The sequence below is a fragment of the Podarcis bocagei genome (genome assembly GCF_964188305.1).
Source record: "Podarcis bocagei genome assembly, chromosome: 4".
NCBI classification, from domain to species: Eukaryota; Metazoa; Chordata; class Lepidosauria; order Squamata; family Lacertidae; genus Podarcis; species Podarcis bocagei.
The window spans coordinates 88,393,830-88,411,181 of record NC_138128.1 but is presented as its reverse complement, the minus strand read 5'-3'; the positions used below and the strand labels follow the sequence as shown (position 1 = coordinate 88,411,181).

Sequence of the window (17,352 nt, the reverse complement as noted above, 5' to 3'; positions counted from 1 at the left end):
AACATGACACTGTAAAACAGATTAAGACAGGCTTCCTCAAACTCTGCCCTCCTACAACTCCCACAATCCCTAGCTAGCAGGACCAGTGCTCAAGGATGATGGGAATTGTAGTCTCAAAAACATCTGGAAGGACGAGTTTGAGGAAGCCTGGATTAAGTTATTAGATCAAGAATGGGGTATGTGTAGCTGTCTAAATGTTGTTGGACTCCAATACCCATCAGTCTCAGCCTGCATGGCCAATGATCAGGGATGATGGAATCTGTAGTCTAGCAACATTTGCAACTTCAGCATTAAAAGATGAGTTTGCAGGAAAGGACTTGTTTATTATTTACATTTATTTGTTTATATATTATTTTGTATTTTAAATACTGCTTGCTCAAACTTAAGACCTCTAAGTGGTTGTAGAAATTACTATACAGTGTTCATGAAGCGCTACACAAACATTGTTTTATACAAAAGCATGTACAAAAACCCTTTAAAAGCAAATTCCATTCTCATCTCATCCATAATATGCCTTCACTTGCCTGGCTTTGGCTCATTTGATTTTGTTTTAATGTTTAAATGGTGTGTTTTCTTAATGGCCACTTATCCATTACAGGAAACCTCTTTAGAGGATTGAATAGTTTGTGATCCAAATTGTATATCGGCAGTAAAAAACAAACAGAAAATTTCCTTTCGTTCCAGCTTTCTATTTTTATTGAAGCTAAAGTACCCCCCCCTGACTTGAACATTTTTCAAACAAAATGAGCATGCATGAAAACCAGATATCTAGCATGTGAATCTGTTGAATGCGTTGAATCTCGACCTTTGCTTGACCAGTGCAGTTTGCAAAACACAGTCTGTGCCCCTTCATCTGAATCCTTGTCCAGGGTGATAAGATCTGGGGAAGAGAAGAAGCTCTTTGTCTGCAACAACTGCTGCTTTTGCTTGGAGAGAGCAGGTGAACAAGCAGTAAACAGCGAGGAGGAGGAGGAAAGCAGAGCCGGGGAGCTCCAGGGCTTGTCAAGCTGGAGTTTGGGCCTTGGGAGATGCTCCTTGTGTGCTTCTGTAGAAAAAGTGATTCTCCCTCTCTGATAATCTTCTTTGACGATCACAAGTAGCCAAGTAAGTTTGTCTTCCATGAACTCGGCTTTAACAGTGAGTCCGTAAGTGACTGTCGAGGCCAGTTCTGGATCCACACGTCCTTCCACAGTGGGGACATAGGTTTCCGGGTGGGAGTTGATCATGGTGAGGGTTTGCCAAATGTGCCTTCCTCTTAGCACGTTTCTCCATTTTGTCCTGAGTTCAAGCGTCTTCAAAGTCCATGACACCTTTGGTAAAGGCTGTTCTCCCATTGGAGCGCTCACAGGCCAGTGTTTCCCAGTTGTCGGTGTTTATACTACATTTTTAAAGATTTGCCTTGAGAGAGTCTTTAAACCTCCTTTGTTGACCACCAGCATTACGCTTTCCATTTTTATGTTTGGAATAGAGCAGTTGCTTTGGAAGACGATAATCAGGCATCCGCACAACATGACCGCTCCAACGAAGTTGATGTTGAAGAATCATTGCTTTGACACTGGTGATCTTTGCTTCTTCCAGTACGGTGGCGTTAGTTCGTCTGTCTTCCTAAGTGATGTGTAAATTTTTTCAGAGACACTGGTGATTGAATCTTTTGAGGAGTAGGAGATGGCGTTTATAAGTGGTCCGCATTTCACAAGCATACAGTAAGGTTGGTAGTACAATAGCTTTGTAAACAAGCATTTTGGTTTCCCTGCGAATGTTCTCTGCACTTCAGTCAGGAGAAAGCTGCACTCACAGAGCCCAGGCGATGCTGGATTTATCTATGATAATACTGGGGTCAGGGCTTATCCAATGATGCCGAATGCCAGGAGAGTCAGGACAGATGGGCAGGAGTGCTTCACACAGCACAGAGCTGAGATCCTTAGCTGCAGGTCGTGCAGAATATTGGCACCAAGCTGGGCACGGGTAGATGCCAGGGCAATGAAGCCACAGCACAGGTGACCACAATTGTGGGCAAAGGTGTATCATGCTTGCAGGATGCAGCATCAACTTGCAAATTAGGTGGGAGACAAAATGTGGGCGGGACCTGCAGCACATCAATGCCCGTGCATATTTGACCACATGTTTGGATGGAGGCTAAGGCATTAGCTTCATTCAGGGAGCAAATGTGCTGGAAACGGTCTGGGTAGACCTAGGTTAAAATTCCTTTTTCAGCCACTAGGATCGGTGGGCCATCTTATGGCTGTCATCACCCCCCAGCATCACCGACCCCCCCAGAGTACTTGCAAAAACAGAACGGCAAAATCACCTTGTGCTCCCCTGAAGAAGGCTAAGATATTTATGTAATAAATCCTGGAGTTCTCCATTCTGTAGCCTATATTTAACTGCAACACGTGACCTGTTTTTATTGCCTTTCTCCCTCTTTTTCTGCTTCTCCCTCTCTCAAAAAGACAGTGATGATATGGCCTTTTAAAGGTGTGTGGGATGGGACGGTTATTGGTTTGCTTTTACTTGGATTATGTATTTTGTGTTCTCATTTTGTATGTTTCTGTTGTGAACCACCCGGTGATCTTCGGATGAAGGGTGGTATACAAATTAGAGTTGCCGCATGTCCTCTTTTTCCAGGACATGTCCTCTTTTTCAGGGGTAAAATTTCTGTCTGGATGGATTTTTGGAATTTGCCAAAATGTCCGGGGTTGTGGAAGCAGGCTACTTTTTGTGCCTCATATGCGGTAATAGACAGCCAAGTGCAAAACATAGACAGACTGTGTGAATTTTGCATGATGCGGGAAAGGACCAGGTCCTTGTTTTTGTATTTTTTGAAGGGACATTGTAGAACGCACCTGCTCCCTCACTCCTTGCCCCTCGCCCCAGGTGCCGGCAAATGTGTCCTCTTTTTTGCTCTTCAAAATATGGCATCCCTAAATAACCAGTGTGATCCCACTCAAGTCCAGCAAACCAATGTTGTACTCTATCGAGGAGCCATCATTTATCACGCATACCTAGAAGTGGAGGGCACTGGCCATCTAGCGTGTTGTGTGGGACTGAAGTAAAAGCTTAGCAGTTTTGAAGTAATTATTCCAAACTGGGCATTGGTGCTGCAGCATTCCCTGTCTTTATCACTATGTTTTCCTCAGAGTGCCAATGCACCTCTCTTCTCATTATTTAATCTGATGTCCAGGGCTCGTAGCTGGATGAGGAACCCTGTGTTTGGGCAGATCCCTCGGTTTGAATCCACCGATTTTAAGGCCTCCACGAGTGTCAGGTTTTCATGGATCATCAAATAGGCCAGTACTAAAGTAGCTGAGCGGCTTAACCCCATGGCACAATGGACAAATACCTTGCCTGCAGAGAAATAACAAAAGAACAGCATTTAACTGATGTGGAACATAGAAGGTTAAGACCAGCACTTCCACACACAGCGGAGGTTGGGCCAGGCCCCCACCTCATCAGGGAGACCCCGGCTGCATCACGACCCCCGGCCAGCCAATCCAGTCAGCTGGGGGGCGTGGCTTACCCCTTTTAAGCAGCTGCGCAGCCAGGGTGTAGGAATAACGGAGGATGACAGGAGGTTGGATGCAGGTGAGCGGTGCAGGAGCAAGCTGGCAAGCATGCTCCAAGCAAGCTGCCGACTAGCTGTGCAGAGGCTCCTTTTATTAACAGAAGTCAACAATTGGAAACAGCAGTGAAACCACTCTGAACATGACGTATTTCCATCTAAGCACATTTCCGGCGTTATCAAATACACGTGTTAGCAGGTATTTCCCTAAAATTTTCCCCGGTACTTGATTTCATCTGCGTCCCTGGTCATGCTCCAGCCAAGCGTTATGTCGAGTAACCAAATCTGTGAGAGGACAAATGGTCAGGGGGGAAACCCTATTTGCTAGCCAAGAGGCCACAAGTTTGTGGAGCATGGGTGCAAGGCTCCTTGGCACGCTGTGGCATGGCGGGTGCGAGGTGTGCCTCAGCACCGGCAGAGCCTTATTCCCACACAGGGGATCTCTCTTCTGGTTCGCCCTTTTTTCATGCGTTCGTCGTATTGGCCTTACTATGGACTTCGGTTGGTTGCCTTGGTTTTCCGAGGGGCCTGGTAGGAATTTTTCCACTTGGCAAATTGGCACTGGTCATTTGGTTTTCGCCTACCTTGTAGCAATCGTCACAACTTTTGTAGGGTTTGGCGGTTAGGCATTGGTAAAGCCTGGTTTGGGGGAGGGGAGGTGTGGCCATCACCTCCCCCTCCATTTTAAAGGGTATTCCGTTAAAGGAATCCGGGGGTCGTGGTTCCTGTCCGAAGCCCGGGTGGAGGCTAGGGCCATGGCATGACCTTCCAGTGACCCTGGGGGAGCTCCGAGTTGGTGTGCATCAACAGGGCTCCCCCTACTGGTGGTTTAACCCTTGAGAGACTTCCTGCATGGCGGCCAGGAGTCAGATATAATCGGTTCAATTCCAATGCCTAAGCCAATACCACTCACATTCTGTAACCAATAAAGTTGTGGTCTAAATTTTGCCCATTAACCTAATACAGTATACAGTGTCCATATGCAATTATTCAACATAAAGGGGGAGGCCTTGGGGCCTTGACACACAATAGTAACTGTGGGGAGGATTTCTCTCCCTGAAGGTACACCCGTCTGAAGATACCCTGGAAAACCATTGAAAAGTCCATGACGGAGGCAGAACGAGACTCTATACAACACCCAGGGCCAATGATGAGATGCAGTTCCTTCTGCTAATTCTATGTACTGGTGGTGAACTTTAGAAGCCCTGCATTGGGTTATCATAAAAAGACATCTACAATGAGATGCTTGAGTTACACATGTTTATGTAAAGTCAGCATTGGCCAATGAGAAGGTAAAGATCAAGGTAAGGGACGCCTGGATGGTTAAGTCCAGTCAAAGGCGACTATGGGTTGCGGTGCTCATCTTGCTTCAGGCCGAGGGAGCTGGCGTTTGTCTGCAGACATCTTTCTGGGTCATGTGTCCAGCATGATTAAACTGCTTCTGGCACAATGGAACACCGTGACGCATGGAAACGCTGTTTACCTTATTACCACAGGGGTATGTATTTATCTACTTGCACTGGCGTGCTTTCGAACTGCTAGGTTGGCAGGAGCTGGGACAGAGCAATGGGAGCTCACCCCATCCTGTGAATTTGAACCACTGACCTTCGGATCAGCAAGCCCAAGAGGCTCAGTGGTTTAGACCACAGCGCCACCCGCATCCCTACAACGAGATGCTTGAGTTATTCATGTTTATGTACAGTCAGCTTTGGCCAACGAGAAGAGAGGTGGTTAATCAACTTTAAAAATTATCATACTGATTGATATAGCCCAATAACTTTTTATATAGGATTTGGGCGACTGGAATAACTTCCTGCTTTTTTCCAAACTAGCCTTGCTTCTACAGTTTCAACTTCAGCCAGACACAGAGAAATTAATCAAGCAATGCTTCCCATGCTACTATCACTACCCTAGGAAAAGTTTCGCCTGCTCCAGTGCTAAGCTGCCATCAAACGCATAGGAAGAGGTTCATCAAAGAGTGACAACCCCACATGTGCCACTCCTCCTCCTTTCCTGGAGATGTAGTATGGGGAAGCCCATCCCTGAGCAAGAAAGACCAATTAAGCAAAGCATCCTTAAGTAGCTTTAAGCCCCTTGCTAAATGCGGCAAGATTAAAGGGAACAGCAGCAGCTTTTGGCCCACGCAGCTGGCAACCGAGTGCCTCTCGCATCTCAAAGGCCATTTCTCCTCCCGCTATCTCCCTCTTACCTCCTGTAGCCTTCAAGGCATTGTGGATGAAATTTGCAGCATCCTGGAAGAAGACGCTGATATCAAACGAGGTGTCGTCAAACGCCTGCACCCCGTAGTACTCGATTGGCAGGTCTCTGTAATATCGAGCGCCCGTGTTGATGTTGTACGGCCCGTCTGCTGCGTTGAGGATGTGGGTGATGCCGAGGCTCTGGAGAATGGCTTTGCTTCGAGCTGTCCATCTGTCAAAAGATGATAAAGGGTTGCTGCGGCTGCTCCTGCTCCATGTTCACATGGGCTTATTTAAGAGGTCTCTTGAGCCTCAAGGAAGCAAGAAGCAATGAGCACCTGCGTCTCATCTCTAATTCATAGCACATTCCCTGTTTACCTGACCATGGCTCCCTACAACCTGCTCTGTTAGGCAGAATCAGTTTTAGGGCTTCCCTCCCTTGCAGTTGGAGGAATAATTTCTGTTCTCCCTCTTTCTTTTGGACTACAGGTCTCTCTGTGTTACATCCACAATTCAAAGTGTTGGTGCTGACCTTTAAAGCCCTAAATGACCTTGGCTCAGTATACCTGAAGGAGCGTCTCCACCCCTATTGTTCAGCCCGGACGCTGAGGTCCAGCGCCGAGGGCCTTCTGGCGGTTCCCTCACTGCAAGAAGTGAAGTTGCAGGGAACTAGGCAGAGGGCCTTCTCGGTAGTGGCACCCACCTTGTGGAATGCCCTCCCATCAGATGTCAAGGAAATAAACAACCATCTGACTTTGAGAAGACATCTGAAGGTAGCCCTGTTTAGGGAAGTTTTTAATGTTTGATGTTTTATCGCTTTTTTATTTTTATTATTAATATTCTGTTGGGAGCCGCCCAGAGTTTTTTTAAAAAATTATTTAATCATTTTTTCAATACAAACATCAACCGCAAAAGACACATACAACAAAAACCATAATAACACTACTAACACAAATTGACAATTCAGATTTGAATACTGATACACCTATGGCTACACCTTTTTAACAATATTTCCCCAACTCTCATCCCCCTACTTCCCACCACCGTCCGCCTTATCGCTTAAATATTCCTTCCAGATTTCTTCATATTTATCCATTCTTAATTTGCGTCAACATGCAATTCGTTCGTATGTAGCGAGCCTGTCCATATTAACAATCCATGTGCTTAATGGAATCTTTTTGCGGCTATTCCAATTCATCAAAACAAGTTTTTTTGCTTCTAATATGGCACGGTACATCCATTTTTTTGGACACCTTTTATTCTCCCACGTTTCCGGAATATAATTTAGCATTCAATTCGCTTAAATAACAATTTCTTTTTATTACTCTTGCTATAAATGTCCTCACCACGCACCAAAATGATCTTATCATCGGGCAAATCATCATCATATGTACTAAGTTCATATTTTTACTCCCACATCTCCAGCAGTTGTCTGTACTTGTTATTTTTTTCTGGTATAGTTTTGCTGGATTCCAGTGGACTCTGAATATTATTTTCTGTTGTATAAGTCTTGGATCCATAGAGGCTATTTCTGTTGATCTTATACTTGACTCCCATGTATCATTTGTTATCTGTATCTCTAACTCTTCACTCCATTTTTGTCTATCATATTCTAAATCATATTTCTTCCTGTTGAGTAGGGTTTTATATAGTGCAAGTGTAGAATTTTTTGTTTTTGTTGCAGAGATTAAATCTCGTAGCAGCATGGGTGTTTCCAATGCTGCTATAGCGTCAGGGCCAAACTGCCTTTCCAACATATGTTTCAATTGGATGTATTGCCATCGTGTTTCACTGGTTAATCCTTACTTTACTTGCAAAGTCTTATGTTCCACAAATTTGTAATTTTCATCAATTAATTGATTCAGTGTCAAAATATCTTTTTTCATCATATTACTTGATTTCCAATTTTTAATTTTGGGTTGGCCCATGCTGTTAATTTCTCATGCTGATAGGGGTCATTCTTATTATTTTTATTTATATCCATCCAAATTTTTATAGGTGCTTTAATAGTCTCCAGGATAATAGGATATTTCATAAAATTGGAGTTGAGTTTAGTGTACCCTACAAGACGCTCAAAGAAACTACAGTGGTTCCTCGGGTTACATACGCTTCAGGTTACATGTGCTTCAGGTTACAGACTCCGCTAACCCAGAAATAGTGCTTCAGGTTAAGAACTTTGCTTCAGGATGAGAGCAGAAATCGGGCTTTGGCGGCGCGGCAGCAGCAGGAGGCCCCATTAGCTAAAGTGGTGCTTCAGGTTAAGAACAGTTTCAGGTTAAGTATGGACCTCCAGTACGAATTAAGTACTTAACCTGAGGTACCACTGTATATTCAAGAGTAGCCCAATTGGGATTCCAGCTAACTCTCCAATCATTAGTCTTACTCAGCAGGTAGGCCTGGTGATATAGTTCCAGATTTGGGAGACCAAAGCCACTTTCCTTAGTTGGAAGTTGCATTTCATGTAGTGATGTTTTGGGTGGCTTTGTACCCCATAGGCACGATCTAAATAGTTGATTTATTTTTTGGAAGTAAAATTTGGGAACATGTATTGGTAATCCTCTAAGAATGTATAAAAGCTTTGGAACAACATTCATTTTGAGGACATTAACCTTTCCCCAAAGGGAAAGGTTTAGAGGTCCCCACCTTTCAATAGCAAAAGAAATCTCATATGATTTGATTCAGATTTAATTTTTCAATTTGGTCTATAGCTGATGAAATCATTATACCCAAGTATTTAATAAAGTCTTTGCACATCCGAAATTGATGGTTTCTATACAATGTAGCCCTTGGCCCAACTAGTAAAATCTCTGAGTGACTGGGGAAACCCAGCTAGATGGGTGGGGTATAAATATATTACTATTATTATTATTATTATTATTATTATTATTATTATTATTATTACTATTATTACTATTATTACTATTATTACTATTACTATTACATTGCCCTTGCTCGCCTCATCGCCTCATACCCTCCAACATTTATCCAATGAAAATAGGGATGTCCTAAGGAAAAGTGAGACGTTCCAGGATCAAATCAGAAACCGGGTTGGCTTCTGTAAATCCAGGACTGTGCCTGGAAAATAGGGACACTTTGAGGGGGCTACTTTCCCTTTTCACCCAGGGCTGCCCCACCCATGAGGCAAGGCATAGGCGCCAACTCTGAGGCACCCAGGTCCCTACAGCCTCCCTAATACATGAAAATATTTGGGGCAGGTGGGTCAACAATGTTGAGGCCAACGGGGGCAGATTTAGGGGCGCACAAAGGGTGCTCAGGCACTGAGTTTCCTGGATTTGGGGAAGGAGACATGAGGGTTCAGACAGGGTCCTAGAGTCCTCTCACCTGCTTCCCAAAGGTCATGTATGTGTCTGCGACAGAGAGCAAAAGAGGTTTTCCTTGGCAGTGGAGGGACTATGTATGTGTGTGCAAACAAGTTTTGATCTGAACATTTCATAGAATCATAGAATCATAGAATCATAGAATCATAGAATCATAGAATCATAGAGTTGGAAGAGACCACAAGGGCCATCGAGTCCAACCCCCTGCCAAGCAGGAAACACCATCAGAGCACTCCTGACATATGGTTGTCAAGCCTCTGCTTAAAGACCTCCAAAGAAGGAGACTCCACCACACTCCTTGGCAGCAAATTCCACTGTCGAACAGCTCTTACTGTCAGGAAGTTCTTCCTAATGTTTAGGTGGAATCTTCTTTCTTGTAGTTTGGATCCATTGCTCCGTGTCCGCTTCTCTGGAGCAGCAGAAAACAACCTTTCTCCCTCCTCTATGTGACATCCTTTTATATATTTGAACATGGCTATCATATCACCCCTTAACCTCCTCTTCTCCAGGCTAAACATGCCCAGCTCCCTTAGCCGTTCCTCATAAGGCATCGTTTCCAGGCCTTTGACCATTTTGGTTGCCCTCCTCTGGACACGTTCCAGTTTGTCAGTGTCCTTCTTGAAATTTCACAAAATAATAGTTTTATGTAAAGCAATTTTACAGTGGTACCTCAGGTTACAAACACCTTGGGTTACACACACTTTGGGTTACAGACTCCCCTAACCTGGAAGTAGGACCTTGGGTTAAGAACTTTACCTCAGGATGAGAACAGAAATTGTGCGGCGGCAGCGGGAGGCCCCATTAGCTAAAGTGGTACCTCAGGTTAAGAACCGTTTCAGGTTAAGAATGGACCTCCAGAACGGATTAAGTTCATAACCAGAGGTACCACTGTATGTTTTAATTGTATTTAATTGTAATATTATATTTTAGTTGTACTTGGGTTGATCTGTGTTTTTCCCTTTTCAAATGAGCATTTAAAGGTTATGTCGGTTTTAATTTGTCCATATTTCTGATAGAAAGTTGGATTACAGAACCAGTTTATACTAGTCTATTTTGTGGAATTTGGATGTTGAGATCCCAGTTTGTTTGCTGCTATTTTATAGGATTTTTAACCTTCTGCTCTCCTTCTGACTGGTAAGTAACAAGATGCAATCCTTCCATTTCCTTACGCGTCTCCAAGGTAGAGGTTTGGCCAGACTTGATCCACGTGGTTGTCGGATGCTCCTCTGCTCCAAACTAGCCTCTGCAATTCAGAAAGTGCTGGTGTCTCATAACGGCTTTGACTTTCTGAGTTTTGATTCTTGGAGGAGCCGTTTCCAGCATGGCTCATACCTGCTTTTGTGCTTTCATGAGCTTCAGATGTAACCAAAATGGCCTTTGGGAAATGAGAGAGAGGCAGGGGGTTAAAAACTTTGTTTAAAACCAAGGTTCCAACGGGGGGGGGGGTGATTTTTAAGAGGGGGCAATTTGGAAGCTTGTTTATACCAAGTTAATGGCCTTTTAGGCTTCCTCCACATGAATAGGAACCTGTCTTCAAGGGCAGTCCCAGGTAGAGTGTATTCCAGTAGTCCAAGCAGGAAAAGAGCATGGACACCTGAGGTCAGGCAAACTAGTTCAGAAATGGCTGTGGTTGGTCAACTAGCCTATTTTTTAATAATAATAATACAGTGGTACCTTGGGTTAAGTACTTAATTCCTTCCGGAGATCCGTTCTTAACCTGAAACTGTTCTTAACCTGAAGCACCGCTTTAGCTAATTGGGCCTCCTGCTGCTGCCGTGCCACTGGAGCACGATTTCTGTGCTTATCCTGAAGCAAAGTTCTTAACCTGAGGTAATATTTCTGGGTTAGCAGAGTCTGTAACCTGAAGCGTATGTAACCTGCAGCATATGTAACCCGAGGTACCACTGTAATAATAATAATAATAATAATAATAAAAATAAAATAAAAAATAAAAAATTCAAAAGTTACAATACAGCTTTGTCCACTGCCATAATTATCACAGAATGATCACTCCAATCCTCAATCCCATTTCGCTGTCATGTTGGCTCACTGAATATCCTCAACAGGAACCCACCTGGCGTAAGTTGGCCATGAAGCACTCCTAGCTACAGAAAAGTGAAAAGTTTGAATCCAGGTGTGCTCCCAAATTATGAACTGGATTCTTCGAGGGGAGCATAACCTCTCTCAGAGTAGGACGTGCACCTAAATTCTCAGACACATGAACCACCCACTCACAGCACTTCTGCCCTATCTGGGTTCAGCCTCTGTTTATTGAGCCCTCGGTTCATTCCATCACTGCCCCAAGGCATCTGTTCAACACCTTCATGGCCTCCTCTGTTTCCAGTGGAATGTGAGAGAGACCTGCGTATCGACAGCATACTGATGACACCATGCTTCAAATCCCCAGGTGGCAGCTCCCAACACTTTGATACAGACATTAAATAGCATAGGAAACAGAGTGGACCTTTGTGGGATCCCACAGCCCAAAAGCCATGAGCCAAGCAATGACCCCCTGGGAGTGACAATGCAGGTAGGAGCAGAACTGTTTTAATAAGCACCATTGACTACCAGTTCCTCCAGCCGCTCCAGAGGAACACCATGGTCAATGGTGTGTCTTCTTGAGAGGGCAAGAAGAATCAACAAGATCACACACACCCCTGTCTCTCTCCCGATAGAGAGCATCAGTCAGGGAGACCAAGGCCATTACTGGGCCTGATACTAGGCTGGAAGAGACCTAGATCCACTCCAAACATACTTGCAGCTGACTTTCTACAACCATGAAAGCAATATTAGAGACTGGACAGTAGTTTCCCAAAACCTCTGGATCCAGAGAGGACCTCTTTGAGAGGGAGTGTACCACTGCCTCTTTCAAGGTGGTGGGTGTAGCTCCCTTCTTGTTACCGTTGTACCTTTTTGTGACTTAATATTCTGTCTTCTTTCTGCAAGTTCCTCGGACTCTCTTCAGGGCTTCCTTGTGTTCACTGTGAGTGATGTATTCCCGGCCTTCCTCCTCCTCCTCGCTCTGTTTCTTTTCTTAGTCGCCGACGTCCAACACGGGGATAAACAGCGCGCCTCCTCTGCGAGCTTGTGGATTAAGTTGCTGATACTCTGTTATTTTAAGTGCTTGCGGTTTTAAGCCTCGCTTCAAGCAGCGTGGGCCGCTTTGCATCCTGTAATTGGAGGAGAAAGAGGGAAAGAATACCTTCTGGGTAACTGCAGGAGTTTCAGGGTGAGATTACACCAGCTGCAGGCGACTGAAGATTATGAAAATTCAAGCCGGGATGAGGCTTGTGGCAGAGGTGCTCCCCAGGGCTTCCTATCTGTAGACAGAGCAGGATTGGGCCAGCCTCTCAGCATCCTATTGTTGAGTTAGCAAAATAATTTCAGCAAGTATTTCATGGCATTGCAGAAGGTTAAAAGAGAGCTCCTTGCAAAATGGCCTGCACTGCTACTAAAATACAAAGGCTATTAACAGCACTGGTGAGCAGAAAAAGTGGATCGCTGACACCAGATTACCTTTTGCAGTATGATTTGTGTGCATGCGTTTGTGCATCTTGTCTCAAGTGTGCGTACCTACCAAATGTTGTGATCCACCCATAACATGTAGGATGCTGGTGGCGCTGTGGTCTAAACCACTGAGCCTCTTGGGCTTGCTGATCAGAAGGTTGGCGGTTTGAATTCCTGCGACGGGGTGAGCTCCCGTCGCTCTGTCCCTGCTCCTGCCAACCTAGCAGTTTGAAAGCACGCCAGTGCAAGTAGATAAATAGGTACTGCTGCGGCAGGAAGGTAAACAGCATTTGAGTGCACTCTGGTGTCCGTCATGGTCTCCCGTTGTGTCAGAAGTGGTTTAGTCCTGCTGGCCACATGACCTGGAAAGCTGTCTGTGGACAAATGCCGGTTCCCTTGGCCTGAAAGCGAGATGAGCACCACAACCCCATAGTCGCCTTGGACTGGACTTAACCATCCAGGGGTCCTTTACCTTTTTTTTTTTTAACTTAACTAGTAAAAGTAAAGGTAAAGTAACCCCTGACTGTTAGGTCCAGTCGCGGACGACTCTGGGGTTGCAGCGCTCATCTCGCTTTACTGGCCGAGGGAGCCGGCGTAGAGCTTCCGGGTCATGTGGCCAGCATGACTAAGCCGCTTCCGGCAAACCAGAGCAGCGCACGGAAATGCCGTTTACCTTCCTGCCGGAGCAATACCTATTTATCTACTTGCACTTTGACATTCTTTTGAACTGCTAGGTTGGCAGGAGCAGGGACCGAGCAACGGGAGCTCACCCTATCACGGGGATTTGAACTGCCAACCTTCTGATCAGGAAAGTTGTCACTCGAGTGAGCTTCAAGGAAGCAGCTTGCCAGTCTAGTCTTCCTAAGCATCACCCAATGTCTGAAGAGTGTGAATCCTTAACAAGCCAACCCCTGGTCTTCAGTGATAAATTTTTCCTCCTGCATGCAGCCATATCGACCCATGTTCTCCTGGCAAGTCACTTATGGCACAGTGAAGTCGAACTACTTGGCCTGGACTGATCGAAAGCATATGGTAAGGGTACTTATCAGAATGGTAAATTAGGCCAATACAAATATCCCCATGCTGCCAAAGAGGGGCTGAGGCAGGGAGAGAGTGGCTTGCCTAAATATTGCCTAATTGACTAGAGATTTAAACCGGGTCCCCCAGTCCACACTCTTAAAGGAGACAGACTTACTGCGTCATGCGCTGAACTGTTCGAGACCATCTCAAATTTGACGGCCTCTTCTCTCTGCCCCCTCCCCCCATCCCATAAGGCTTTGCCAGTGCCTTGTCATTGCCTAAAAATATTTCATTTTATAAGGCAGCCGTGGAGAACAGATGCTAGAGATTGTATTTTGGCCACTAGATGTTGCTCTGCAACCGCATAAGAAATGAGAGGAAGCAATAACCGAAATGGCTGTTCTCGCATACAACGATAATCCCCCAATTTCAACACTGATAGCATGGCCTTCCTTGTTCAGTGTCCCTGTTCATTGTTAATATGTAGGTAAGATCAACAGAGTTCTGAAAATTAGAATTACGGTACCCGACTAAAGATAGAATTCCGTGGGTCCTGGTCATAATCGTAGATTCTTGAACTTTCATTTGCTGTGAAGCCCATTCTGTGGATTCGTAGATTTAATTGGACCACTATAAAACTTCTGTGTTTACTGTTTAACCGTATGGACTAAATGAAATATGACTTCAGTTTATTTTTCTGTATCTCTCTCTGTGTGTTTCCTATCCTTAACACTATATAATGTCATGGATTTAGGGTGTTAAGATGGGTGCCAGATCTACCCTAATCTCCCTTCTATTTCCTAGACTTTACTCTTTCCTTTGCTGCACCCTATGTGTGCTAAATGACTACATCCCCACCCATGCCTATCTAAAGGTGACTAATGGCAGGCTCTGCAAATGACTCAGATGGCCAAACACACTGGAAACTGGCGTATCGTGTTTGCTTGGAGGCCACCACAGCGCTGGCAAATACATGGGTGTGGTGGAGGGAGAGCATGGCTTGGGTGGTGTGGCAGGGAAATTGTGAACAGTTCATGGGCAGAGAAAGCATGACTCAGACACAGAATTGGCAGGCAGCTTTAAAAGCCATGGGTTCTCATCATACTCATTGTTCATTCGCTTTTCTTTCTTTTTTAGTGCAATGCTATTTTGATCAAATGGATTGATTTTAAAACTTTTTAATCAGCGAGAAGGCTGTGGCATTTGCCCATTCATTTGAAAATGTTTGAACAGGGGAGAGAGAAAGGGTTAAAAATGTAGAAAATAGGAAAGCCGAAGGCGGAGCCTACCTGTTTATAAAAGGGCTTAGACCGAGGTTTTGTTAGAGTTGGTGGTGGATAGTTGGTTGGTTTTAGTGGGTTGGTTGGTTGGGAAAGGCAGTTGGAAAAGCAGTTGGCAGGCAGTTGGAAATAGAGAGACAGGGCAGTGGGTTCTTGTGTAGAAGAGACAGAGACAGGATAAAATAATAGATAGGTAGCCGTGTTGGTCTGCCATAGTCAAAATAAAAAAATTCCTTCCAGTAGCACCTTAAAGACCAACTAAGTTAGTTCTTGGTATGAGCTTTCGTGTGCATGCACACTTCTTCAGATACCTGAAGTGTATCTGAAGAAGTGTGCATGCACACGAAAGCTCATACCAAGAACTAACTTAGTTGGTCTTTAAGGTGCTACTGGAAGGAATTTTTTTATTTTGAGGATAAAATAAGACTAAGAAGGTAAAGAGTAACAATGTTTGGAATGCAGTTAAAGTTTGTTTGTGTCTAAAATAAACTACACTCTTCTTTGTTAACGTGAGAACCTGATTGAGACTAAGTGATTTACTGGGGAAGACCTGGTTGGTGGCAGCGGATTAGAAGAAGAGAAGAGTTTGGATTTGATATCCCGTTTTATCAGTCTCCCTTCAGGAGTCTCAAAGCTGCTAACATTCTCCTTTCCCTTCCTCCCCCACAACAAACACTCCGTGAGGTGAGTGGGGCTGAGAGACTTCACAGAAGTGTGACTGGCCCAAGGTCACCCAGCAGCTGCATGTGGAGGAGCGGAGACGCGAACCCGGTTCCCAAGATTACAAGACTACCGCTCTTAACCACTACACCACACTGGCTCTCTCTCTGGATTAGTGGTGTATGGGTTAATAGTCCGTGAGATGACCGGGGCCTCCGTACAAACCTTATCAAGAAAGCAGGTCTTTAACGTTGTGGGTTTTTAAAATACAAGTATTTCCAAAAGAGCAGGCAAGAGATGTCACTGCAGCAAAGTCATTTGCCCTTATCTTCTTGCAAATCTTTTAAGAGTTCTCTAGTGCTTGTAAAAGAAAAATAAACAGGGTGTTGTTTTAAAGAGTTCTTTGAGTAGTGCCAGCTGGGTTGTAGGGCAGGGGTGATCTGGCAGACATTGTCAAAATCCATTTTGGATTATAAAGTCTCCCAAAGCTGGAAAAGTTCAATTCATAAGAACAACAATAGACTCAAATATACCGTATTTTTCTGTGTATAAGACTAGGATTCCCCCCAAATAAATTATGTAAAATTAGGGGATGTCTTATACACAGGTAGTGCCAAGGCCATTTTCTTAAATCTGAGTCCCCCAAAATAGGGGGCGTCTTATACATGAGTGAGTCTTATAGACGGAAAAATACGGTATATGTTTATTTGCTGTTTTGCTCATGATGGGACTTGTTTACAGTGGTACCTTGGGTTAAGTATTTAATTCGTTCCGGAGGTCCATACTTAACCTGAAACTGTTCTTAACCTGAAGCACCACTTTAGCTAATGGGGCCTCCTGTTGCTGCCGCGCCGCCAGAGCACGATTTCTGTTCTCATCCTGAAGCAAAGTTCTTAACCTGAAGCACTATTTCTGGGTTAGCGGAGTCTGTAACCTGAAGCGTATGTAACCTGAGGTACCACTGTCTTGCTTTTATTGTTCTGCGATTATTATTATACAGTATCTTAACGTTTCATCGGTGTTAGCCAGCCGGAGAGCACTGTTTCTGGGTGCCATATAAATGCTGCTTACTAAATATTAAAGTTGTTAATAAAGTTTCCCAGCCTGAAAAAATCCAGGCAGGGAAAAGTCTCTGGCAGACAAGAGCGTCTGGGGTTTTGACGAATGTTAAACGATCCTTTAGCCTTGAAAGTAAAGAGGATAACTTCTCCCTAGGCAATGGCTATTCGCGCCAGTAGTAAAAGGAGGATGCCGGGGTACTACTAATTCTGTAGTGGTTTTGAAGTGTTCCAGCTGCTCTGGGCCACAGTGATACAGAGAAGATATTTATAATGCCAACCATCAGTTGTTGTGTGCATCTGACTGCACTGTGCAACAGATGTAGGGCACCTATATGCCTGCCGATATTTTAAAAAATCCAAAGACTTATGGCCAAACCCAGTGGGAAGTTCTCTGGAGAACTACAAGAATGAACTGGAGCTGTGTTTGATCAATAGGGCAAAGAACTTTCTGCCACTGCGCTTTAGGCTCCTTTCTCCTGCAAACCAGAAGTCCCTATCCAAAATTCGCCATCACACATTCCCTGTCAGGCTTCAGGGAATCAGCTTCCTCCCTCCCGTGGCAGTAGATAAGCAGAACAAAGGAAAAGGAGTCTTCTTACCAGTTAGAAACTTTAATAATCACAGCGAGAGAACAAAGAACCCATCTCCTAGTGTGGCGGTGCTCCCAGTTAAGGATCACCCCCCCTTATGTCCCTATTAATCCACGTCACTTCTACATGTTGAAATCTG

At 44.6% G+C, this 17,352-nt stretch overlaps 1 protein-coding gene across 5 annotated transcripts; it reads right to left on the bottom strand.

The window, feature by feature from the left end:
- Positions 1-668: 668 nt before the first annotated feature.
- LOC308585801 (dual specificity protein phosphatase 13B-like) lies at positions 669-15,062 on the bottom strand. Of its 5 annotated transcripts, XM_081191934.1 has the most exons (6): positions 13,798-14,245; positions 12,005-12,265; positions 10,581-10,738; positions 10,265-10,470; positions 5,769-5,989; positions 669-3,345 (listed from the first exon to the last, which is right to left on the bottom strand). In XM_081191934.1, the coding sequence occupies exons 4-6, from the start codon at positions 10,423-10,425 to the stop codon at positions 3,134-3,136; spliced, it is 594 nt and encodes a 197-aa protein (XP_081048060.1). In that variant the 5' UTR covers positions 10,426-10,470; positions 10,581-10,738; positions 12,005-12,265; positions 13,798-14,245; the 3' UTR covers positions 669-3,133. The 5 variants fall into 5 exon arrangements, with proteins under 5 accessions (XP_081048060.1, XP_081048062.1, XP_081048059.1 ...); XM_081191936.1 differs by lacking the exons at positions 10,581-10,738; positions 12,005-12,265; positions 13,798-14,245 and adding exons at positions 12,298-12,453; positions 14,912-15,062; XM_081191933.1 differs by lacking the exons at positions 10,581-10,738; positions 13,798-14,245 and adding an exon at positions 14,912-15,061.
- Positions 15,063-17,352: the final 2,290 nt, after the last annotated feature.

What these genes read in the sequence shown, in the direction of transcription:
- LOC308585801 (XM_081191936.1), bottom strand. Translation starts at nt 10,425, where the DNA reads ATGAGCCATGCTGGAAACGGCTCCTCCAAGAATCAAAACTCAGAAAGT. An exon ending in AACCTCTACCTTGGAGACGC is followed by an intron (nt 5,990 to 10,264) that starts GTAAGGAAATGG and finishes ATCTTTTGACAG; the next exon opens with ATGGACAGCTCGAAGCAAAG. An exon ending in TGCCTTGAAGGCTACAGGAG is followed by an intron (nt 3,346 to 5,768) that starts GTAAGAGGGAGA and finishes ATTTCTCTGCAG; the next exon opens with GCAAGGTATTTGTCCATTGT.